Here is a 10,610-nt window from a genome sequence, read left to right as displayed (position 1 = left end):
GACAACAAAACCGCTCGCTTCCCCCCGCGCCCATCCTCCGCAAAGCCACCCATTTATTTTGCCCAGGCTCAGGAACTTTCACCTTCGGAGACCTCAGCTCCCACCAATCAGGGCTCAGCTTTCTTGGGGCAGCCCCTACAGAAAGCCTGACTATAACTAGGTCAATACTGCTACCAATCGCCTGGAATTTTTTATAATTATTTTGTAACTTATTTCGCGTATCTGTATATTTTTGTTGTCACTTCTATTATTAATTCTTCTAAAGACGCTTAAAGCAGTCCTGGCTTTGCGGAGGGCACCCCCGGCCCGCCGCTCTCTGAGAGAAACGATGCCGACAGAAGACTACAACTCCCAGCGGCGAGGGGCTCTTGAAGAGGCCCGTCCGTTTTGTAGTCCAATCACAATGGGCGTTCTGACTGCGGGCTGGGGATTGTATTGAAGTGGCGCCTCTGAGCCAATCACGGTGAGGGGAGGGAGGAAGTCATCGAAGGCGCAGGGCCAATTGTGTTCCGGCGATGGGTGGAGGCGTGGTTTATGTGTGTGAGGGGGTGACGTGACGCGTCTTCTTCCAGCTCAGCGTGTGAAGGGGGGGATTTGGGGGGAGGGTAACGGCTCCGCTGGGTCCGCTCGCACCGCGCTGGAGATCGCCTCGAGACGGGGGCAGCGGCTGGGCGCAGTCTCGGGGCGGCGGCGGCGCGAGGCGGGCGGGAGTGGCTGAACCCCCCGCGAGGCTCCGTCCCCAGCGCTCCGTCCCCCTGCCCGGCCGGCCCCGCCGCTCTCATCCCCCTCGGCAGCAGGCGGGAGGATGCGCCGCCGCCTCCTTGCCGGGGGAGGCAGAAGGGGGAGACGATGAGGAAGCCGCCCCGCCGGCTCCTGGCCCTGGGTTCCTGCCTCTTCTTCTGCAGCTCCCTTCTCTGGTGAGTGGGTCTCTGAGCCCGGCGGGTGGGGGCGGTGGTCTCACACCGACCCCTCTTCACGCCGACCCCTCTTCACGCCGGACTCCATGGCCGCTCCGAGCACTCCCCCATCCCGAGCCCCTTCCCAAATGGAGCATGGGGGTTGCATCTGTTGTGTATGGCGGACTTCCCGCTCCAATGGGGCCCTGGCTGTGGGGGGTGACCTCCCCTCACCTGTGCTGTGTATGGAAGTCTTTGCCACTCGCATGAGGCCCTATAGCCCTGTATATGGGGGGGGGGGGGGGTTGTCCTTCCCCACCTGTGCTGTGTGCTGGGCTTTCCCTGCCTCTCCCTGGTCTTATAGCCCTGGGAATTACGGGTGTCTTCCCTTGTGCTGTTTGGTAGGATTCTCTGCTCCCAGGCGGTTGAGGTGGCCTCCCCCCGTACTGTGAGTGGTGGGTTCTCCTGCTCCCAGGCACCCAGGTTTCCAGAGGAGGTTTCCTTCCAGTTAGTCTCTCCTTTCTGTGGTGTGGATACCTCTTCCCACAAAGATCCTGTGCTGCCCCCATGACCTCCGGTTACAGGTGCATGGACTTCCCTTCTTGGGGACACTGCGTGTAAATTGCTGTACCAAAAAGCAAGTCCCAATAATCAACTCCCATGTCTGCTGCATTCATGGTGGCCGGAGAAGCAATGCTAGTGTAGTTTGGAAAGTGCTATGGCGGACTTTTAGGATGGAAGACTTTGTCTAATCACAGAATGGGATTGTGTTCCTGTTGCAGCTAGGGCTGAGCTTAATGGTTTACAAAGTGATTTAAGATCCTTGGTTGGGAAGTATGCATTGGAAGGTATCTCTTCTCCTCCCACCCATTGTTTGCTTGAGGCGACCAGCAGCCATCACCCCTTGTGAAGTAATAGACTGTTGTGGTGGTTTTTAAACTCTGTGGAATTCTGCGAGTGACTTACAGCAATGTTTCTCAACCTTTTTGATATCGGGGATCAGCTTGCTGCCTTCCTAAACTGTCAGGAAAATCTCAGAGATGGTTCCGGCACCGGTCCACAGGCCGGTTGTTGAGAAACACTGAGGGTACGTCCATACTACCCGCCCGGATCGGCGGGTAGCAATCGACTTCTCGGAGTTCGATATATCGCGTCTCAGACGCGATATATCGAACTCCGAACGCGCTCCCGTCGACTCTGGAACTCCGCCATCGCGAAGCCGCGGACGTCAATCCCACGCCGTGAGGACGGGTAAGTAGTTCGAACTAAGGTAGTCCGACTTCAGCTATGCTATTCGCGTAGCTGAAGTTGTGTACCTTAGTTCGACACCCCCCCCCCCAGTGTAGACCAGGCCTGACTTATAGTATTAACTTTCATTTATCTATCTCACTTTTCACTTTGGCTGAATATCATTGTGGTGACCATGTCCTTTGACAGGGCTACCATATTTTCTTCATATCCTGTTTGTAAAGAGTTTTGTGATCCTATGGCACCACCATCCTCTCAATACCTTAGTGTCATCTTCAACTCTGCTGCCTCTCTAGACTACACATTTAGGCCGTTTCAAATTCTTCCAGTTTCTTTCTCTCACATTTTTGAAATCCAGCTTTTCTTCTAAATTCATATTACTAAAACTCTCATCAAGGTCTGTATCTTCCATCCAGGCTACTGTAGCCTTTTCCCCTCTGGCTTTCCTGACACCCATTTCCCACTGTGTGCCCCCTTACTCTTCAGATACATTGCAGCTAAAATAATCCTGTTTTGTTTTCTGATCATGTCACCCCCTTCATCACATCAAATGTCTTCTTGTCTTTAAATTTTAAAATTGTGCACAACATAGTCTGTCTGGTCTTCAAATCTTTGTGTCACATTCTGACCTGTTTGCTGTCAATTATGCCAGGTTCTCTTTTTTTCCCACAAGCACCTTTGTGCTTGCTTCTTTATGCATAGAATGCACTCCCTGAACTAGTCTGTAAAGCTTCTTCCGTTTCTTTCCCGGTCATTGAGGTCCACTTCTGCTGTAATGCCTAAGATAAGGTGCCAACCAATTATGACTAGAAAACTGACTCACGGGGACTTCTAAAATTTGTTGTTTTTAAAAGCTGTGTATATATGTGGCCTATTAATGTGGTCTTGCTATTTCCTTTGGCCTCTCTTCTGTTATTCCAACAGTGGCATCTTGTTCTAAATTATTATAATCTTTTGAGGCAGGGACTGTCCTTTTGCTGTTTTTAAGTGCTGTTGCTATGTAGAAGATAAAATAATCTTGACGCTGCAAACAGAAGTAAATAGGAAGCAGTAATACATGTAGAGAGAGAATGGGGTAGACTTCACAGAAACCTGTGGAGAAGGAAGGTGGTAAATGCACACCCCATGTGGGATTTTACTAGGGTGACTAGATGTCCCGATTTTATAGGGACAGTCCCGGTTTTGGGGGCTTTCTTATATAGGCACCTATTACCCCCCAGTCCTGACTTTTCACAATTTCTGTCTGGTCACCCTAGATTTTACAGAATGTTAAGGGAAAATGAGAGAATTTGGGGAGGGGATATTTCCTTTCCAATTTCATAAATAATCACTGGACCTACTTAGTCGCTTGCTTGTCAGATTTCACATATGACTGCCAGAGAAGTGTCACTCTGTAGTCTCCTCACATTGGTGCCCCCAAAACACCCAAGAAGCACGTTAGAAGTTCTTTAAGAAGTTGCAAACTTATGTTGAAGTAAGATTTTTCTTGGTATATGTTTTTGCTGCCAGTCAATCTTGTAGACAGTTACTGTTGGTATGAGCTCTTGGAAGTTATCGCCAGTGGATCATTGCTTTTGTCTTCCTCTGAAATCTATTTCACTTTGGTTACTTTTTTGAAGGATAACTGGTTATGCTGGATTCTCTCTTAAAAACAAATTACTTCTTAAACCACTGAGCTTGACTTTTTGAAAAATCTTAGAATGGGGGAAAAAAAATCAATATAGCATTTTTTGTACTAAAACTGTAAGGGGGTTCTCTACTTGAGCAACCTACAAATATTTAGAGAATTAACAGGGCAATTAATAGGCATTGTTGTAAGAGATCACAGTGCACAGAGTGCTTCATTGTGTAACATTGTAAATATTTTGCTGCTTGTGAAAACAAACATATTAAGTCTCTGTAAATGGACAATATAGTATGATTAATAGCTGAGGGTCCAATCCCACAGTTAACCCTGCATGGGTGGACTCATGGGTAGCTCCTTGAATTGCATTTCCCCGGGGGCATGGGAGTCAGCCTGAGAAGTCAACTGCATGATTGGGGTTCAAGATTTCTAACTCTACCAGAAAGCATTGAGGCAAACTGTACTAATAGCTTAAAGCATTTCTAGCACAACTCTCTCAGCTCATCCCTTTTTTAAAGTTGTGGGGGGAAATTCAGTAAGAATCTAGCAAATAGTTTAGGTTGTTGGAAGAGGAGGATTGTTATAACCCTTGTTTAAACGTTCAGTTGCCATTAGCTTTTCATAGGCAGATTTGACCTATTGAGCAAAAGTGTAATGGGGTGTTTTAATTGTTTCCACATGGGTTTTTATCCATTAAACAATTAAGATACCTAATAAAAGTAGAATAATTCTTCCTTTCTTGCATACGTCCATTAATCTTCTCTGTGTCGTGTTTGGGGCTGATAACAAATTAAGTGTTCCAAAGCTGTAATTCGTTGTTAATGGAACAGGTTGTCCTCTTAAGTTCCCTGCATTTTAAGAATAGAGCTAGGTTCTTTTATTAGTAACTATTATACAAAAGGTCACAGCAACTTTTATCTATTTCATGATAGAGTAAGAGAAGTTAGGATCCCTTCTTCTTGGTTATGAGTGACAAATTCTGCAGATTACTGAAAAGAAAGGTGCTGTTTTTATATCATAAGGCAACTGTTAAATTCCACTAGATTTTAGTTTGGGGGAAACTTGCTCTGAGACATCTTGTTGTTGTTACCTTTTATTATCTCTAAAGCATTTGAGAATGGACAAATTCTTCTGTCAGGCAATATGCTGATCAGTCTTGAAGGCTGTACTGTAGTTTTGTCAACTTCAGCAGTAAAATTGCAGACTCTTTGCTATCCCAGCTTGCTCCAACACTCTTCTTGGTGTCTCGTTTTAAATAGTCTAGATCAGTGGTTCTCAATCTAATTACTATTGTGGGCCGAATCGAGTAGTACTTGTATGGCCCTGTGGATGTGACATGGACCACAGCTCTGTGCTGATTAGGCTGCAGGTTGAGAACTTCTGGTCTAGATGTGGTAAGGAAATAAGATTGCATACAACTCTCATTCTTTTAAAATATTTCTCTAAAGTGAACTTTGTGTTGGTAGAAGGTGCTTGTTGGGCAACAATAGAGATTAAAATACTCTCTACAGAACGGCAGCACAACTTTCTCCAACTCAATCTTTCAATAAACCTCTCAGACCTGAAGAGCTGAGAAGTAAATCTCCAGTCCTATTAACTTTGTAGCTTGTCTACTGAAACTACACGTTGGTTTTAGTTGTGGTATGGATGCTTGGTGGGTAAGAAATCCAAGAATACCAACTCTCATTTTCCTACTAGCCACCAAATAATCCTCTGATATTTAAGGGACACAAGCTTTGGTTTCAATAAAATGACTAGATTTCAAGTGTCTGCACACATGCCTGTGAGCATGCCAAATCTTGTGGCTCTACAATCACATTTCCTAGTTGTTTAAAAAAAAAAAAAATCTAAGAAAACCTACACTAACACAACATGACTGTTTCTACGGGGGAAAGTAACAATGAAACAGACTACAACAAATTATCAGATAAACAAAGGAAAGTAGGAAAGATCTTATTATTTTATTTCCGTTACCATGGTTATAATACTTTTAGCCTCTATAGATATGGCTTACCAGCCATTCAGACTCTAACAGTGTCACTCTTTAATTGTACTTCCTTAGTTCTCCTAGGTCAGCTAGATAATTCCTGAGTTTGAACCAAATTAAATTTTACATGAAACCTAAAAGATCTAGAAAAATCTCAACTTTGGTATTCCCATATTTCTTGTAATTTGGCCATTTGGATGTTCATTATGCACCTAATTTTACATTTGTGGTCATCCTACAAACTTGTTTATAGGGATAGTTGTATCTTTAAAAGAAAAACTATCTTCTGTATTAAAAGTCAGTGGAGTAATAAAGGTCCATAATTTGTGGGCCAGCAACTAAAACAGGAGTATCATTAATTTTCTTGTGTTTTTTGGATTAAACTGTTATGTTTTGGAACGTCATCTGGACATAAAACTTTGAAGCAAAATGCACGAAGTACTGCTAAAATATAGAAAACGCATCTTTCTAAAAACGAACCTGGATCAAGGGCATACTGTCCCTGGTAACTGATGAGAACAGGATTTTTGGATGGTTTTAGAGAACTGCTTTTGATGCCAGGCTTCCATGTCCCATCAGTAATCAAGGGCAACATTAAGGAACTAAGATTTAGGAATACATTCCTCTAAAAATATATATGTTGGTATGGGTCAGAGTTCCCATTACATGAAGCATTTGTCAGGCAGTCCTAAGGGATGTGGGAAATGTGTAAAGGATGTTGTGTGTTTGCAGAACACTGTTCTTTGTCCCTCTGTGTGGTAACCTCAAAGTATTCAAAGTGTATTGTGCTGAAGTTAATGCTTAATGGTTTGGTTTTCTGCAGAGCCAATTAAATGGTGCAGCCCTGGAAGCTTGGAGATCACTTTGGGGTTCTTCGATACTTAATTGTATAGCACTCACTGCTTTGTTTGAATTCAGGCTACCTTTGATAGCTATTTAAACCTAAATAAACTGGTATAAATTGTTTTGAATCCAGCTTTTGTCCACTACTAATAGCATTTTCAGAAGCATTGTTGGACCTCAGGTTGATGAATGAAATGACTGTTGTAATCTGCACTTCTATAGCACCTTCCATCCCAGAATCTGAAAGTGCTTCACATGTAAGTTTAGCTGCAAATCCTTATGAAGCAGGTATTACCCCATTTCACAGGTGTGGGGAGAGGGGAAAATGAAGCACAGAGAGGTTAAAGGCTTTTCCACATTAGGGATTTTGCTGGTGTAGCTATGCTGGTACAGACATCCTCAGTGTAGTTGTGCTACACCAGTTGAAAGCAGGGCTGTCACCAGTTATTCAGTAGGGCACAATGGAAGCATGTCTATGTATCGATGCTGGGGGATTGCACCAGAGAAGCTACATTGGTGCCAAAATCCCTAATGTATACAAGCCTGAAATAACTTGTTCAGAGTCAGTGGTATAGCTGGGAATAAAACCCAGATGTCCTAACTCCCAGTCCTGTTTACTAAATACAAGATACTTCATCCTTCCCTTCCTGTAACAAATTAATTACATAAAAACTCATTATGAACCTTAATATTCAAGTTGAACTAAAATACTTTCCTCCCTAGTTTTCTTGCCTTTTATACTAACATTCAGTCTTACTGGCACAAGTATATAAGGTTACATGGATTTGTATGTTTGCTGGTTTATTACAAGCTTTCATACTGAAATAACTATTAGGGGGGAAAAAAATCTCAAATCTTGATAGTCTAAATAATAAACATGGCAAATTTTCTTCTATGGCTGCCAGTCACAGAGGCTACCAGAGATGCTGCACCACGTCACACTTTCCCAGGAGAATACACTGCAATGCCTGCATAGAAGTTGTTAATTGCTAGTTTTGTCTTGTACAGCAGCTCAAACTTGCCCTCTTGCCGCAGATGGAATCAGGCTCTAGCCAAACTAGTTACCACAGTGGTGGGAATTCTTCATTAGTGGGTCAACTGTTGCAAGCTAAATTGTAGGAATGAGGGAAGCCCCTCTTTTCCCCCCATGTACCTTGGATGAAATTATTCCTCATGTATCAGTGATTGGAAGAGAGCCTGGGTAAAGTGGCAGAAGGAGATTTTGCTGCGTGTTTGGTGAATCCAACTCGCATTGATCTTTTCTCTCCTCTCTCATTTGTTCTCTTCCCTTCCCCCCTCAAAAGTTCTGAGTTAGGGATGTGCTCTGTGAGGCTCAGTGACACCCTCTGAATATGTCTACACTGCACTAAAACTGGCCTATGTCAGCTGGCTCTGGCTTGGGATGCAGGGCTATAAAACTGCAGTGTAGATGTTCAGGCTTGGGACAGTCCCTGAGCCTGGGCTCCAGCCTGAGTCCAAACATTTATACTACAGTTTTATAGCCAGGCAGCCTGAGCCCCACAAACCCAAGTCAGCTGAAACAGGCCAACCATGGGTGTTTTATTGCAGTGTAGACATAGCCTATGTGAGACTCGGTGCCACCCTGTATTTTAGGCTAAGTGTATGAGAGGCTGTCAGAAGAAGAGACAGACCAAAGATAGGGGTTAGTAAGAAGCTCACTTTACGGAGCGTTCAAAGCAACTCTACAGTTCCCTGTTTCATTGGTGGTGTGTGTGTGTGTGTGTGTGTGTTTTTTTTGTTTGTTTGTTTGTTTGTTGGTGAATTAGAATAGGCAGTATTTGCAGCAGGCTGGTCTCTCTTCTGGATAGAGATCTTAACATTTTAAATTATATTGGGGTTCAGGATTTTTTTTGTATGTAATTTAAATCTGTTCATAACACTTCTGCTGTGGTACTAAAATGTTTAATAAATCAAAATAAAATTACTTCATACCTTTTGTGGAGAAACTTTTTATGAAGAAACAGACTTAGGCATCCGTTTTATATATTCAAAACCTTTGTTTCCATCTGCTGACTTCTAAAGTGAAATGCATGTTCTGTGTATAGAGAACTCTATTGTGGAGGTGCCGATTGTGGCTTTGTAGCTAAAGATGAGTTTTTTAATTAAAGCAGGGATTTGCATACTATTGGAATCTGAATTTACTTCTTGATATCTACTTTGGCGTATGTTTTTGGAAAAAAGTACACCTCTACCCCAATATAACGCGACCCGATATGACACGAATTCGGCTATAATGCGGTAAAGCAGTGCTGTGGGACGGGGCTGCGCACTCTGGTGGATCAAAGCAAGTTTGATATGCGGTTTCACCTGTAACACAGTAAGACTTTTTTTTTGGCTCCCGAGGACAGTGTTATATCGGGGTAGAGGTGTAATGCAGGTTTTCATTGTAAGCCCTATTTTTATTCCACTCTAAATCCCTCAAGGAGGTCCTTTGAGTTGAAATGTTTCCTATGTTTACTGTGGGTTTTTATGGTAACTTGAAATGAATTGGATAAGCAGTTTCTGATGTATTGTGTTTTTTTTGTTTGTTTTTAAGTTGTCTTTGAAAATTATTCAGCTACCTCTTTGTCATGTCATATCTCAAAAGTGGCTTGTCCTAGAAACTTCAAATTTGTTTATTCAAGGCGTGAGAGAATCCTACTTAAATGGAAATGCAACCCTGTAATTATAGTCACTGCCATTACTCTGTGAGACCCTGCCTGTTGCAAAGACATGTCATCTTCCAATTCCTGGTTTTTTACTCTTCTTTAGCCTTCCCTGCCAGTGGTCTATTGTATTGTAATTCTTTAAACTGCTGTTTATTTTGCCTACTGTAATCTTTTCCTTTTGGTTTTGTTTCAGTGAAAACACACAATGCCCAAGGAAAAATACTTAATCTTTATTCTTACTCCTGTCCTTTAGTAAAGCCATCTTTCTTTGAAATGGACAAGATATTATAACTATTAGTTTGGAGTAAAATATTCCAAATTCTGCTCTTAGTGGTTGTCTGCTTGGAGAGGTTAGTGGCTTTTGGAGAACGCAGGCTAGAACACTTTTTTAGTCTAAAACGAGGTATTATAGAACCTGAGATCAGTGAAAACATTCCCATGATTTTAAAATCTAATGAAAATAGTTAATTAGGATTTGAACATTTCAGCATTGTGTTAGTGCAGGAGAACTAGGAACATGAAACTGAGTACAGACAAAAATGAAACTCACTAATTAATCTTAATTTTCCAGGATGCAAAAGTCAGAAAAATCAGCATTAATGGTAGACATATTAAAAATATTTATCTAGGAGTGGTTAATAAAAAGATAACAATTTTTAACTTGACATTGTCCCTTCAAACTATTTTCTGTCTAAGCTTGCTTCACTTAAAAAGGAACTTTTTTTAGCCTAAAAGCTCTTCTACTTTTAGCCCCATAAGATAATCATCATGGGTCATTTCAGGATAAGAAGTTTATTATAAATGAGAGGTGGGAAAACTACGGCCTGCGGGCCACATCCGGCCTGCCGGCCGATTTAATCTGGACCTCAAGCTTCCACCTCGGAGCGGGGTCTGGGGCTTGCCCTGCTCTCATGCTCCAGCTGAGGAGCAGGGTCAGGGGCCACTCCGCGTGTGTGCGCCACAGCTCCCAGAAGCAGCAGCATGTCTTCCCTCTGACTCCTACGTTTAGGGGCAGCCAGGGGGCTCTGCGCGCTGCCCTGTCCGCAGGTGCCACCCCCACAGCTCCCATTTGCTGGGCACTGCAGCCAATGGGAGCGGCAAGGGCGGTGCCTGTAGACGGGGCAGCACGCAGAACCATCTGGCCGCACCTCTGTGTAGGAGCCAGAGGGGGGACATGCTGCTTCTTTCGGGAGCTGCTTGAGGTAAGCGCCGCCTGGAGCCTGCACCCCTGAGCCTCTCCCCACACCCCAACCCCCTGCCCCAGCCCTGATCCCCCCTCCTGCCCTCTGAACCCCTCAGTCCCAGCCCAGAGCACCTCCTGTGCCCCAAACCCCTCATTCCCA

The 10,610-nt window shown here is 43.7% G+C and overlaps 1 protein-coding gene across 3 annotated transcripts in view; it reads left to right on the top strand.

Annotated features, from left to right (window-relative positions):
* The first annotated feature begins 566 nt into the window (after positions 1 to 566).
* The window catches only part of SUCO (SUN domain containing ossification factor), an 88,577-nt gene continuing 78,533 nt past the window's right edge, over positions 567 to 10,610 (top strand). For all 3 annotated transcript variants that reach the window (XM_039485505.1, XM_039485504.1, XM_039485503.1), the window contains exon 1: positions 567 to 917. In XM_039485505.1, coding sequence (XP_039341439.1) covers positions 850 to 917 — 68 coding nt within the window. In that variant the 5' untranslated portion in view covers positions 567 to 849. The remainder of the gene's footprint in view (positions 918 to 10,610) is intronic.

Source organism: Mauremys reevesii, linkage group 8 (assembly GCF_016161935.1).
Source record: "Mauremys reevesii isolate NIE-2019 linkage group 8, ASM1616193v1, whole genome shotgun sequence".
Lineage (NCBI taxonomy): Eukaryota > Metazoa > Chordata > Testudines > Geoemydidae > Mauremys > Mauremys reevesii.
The sequence above is the reverse complement of the archived record's forward strand: the minus strand, read 5'-3'. Positions and strand labels throughout refer to the sequence as shown.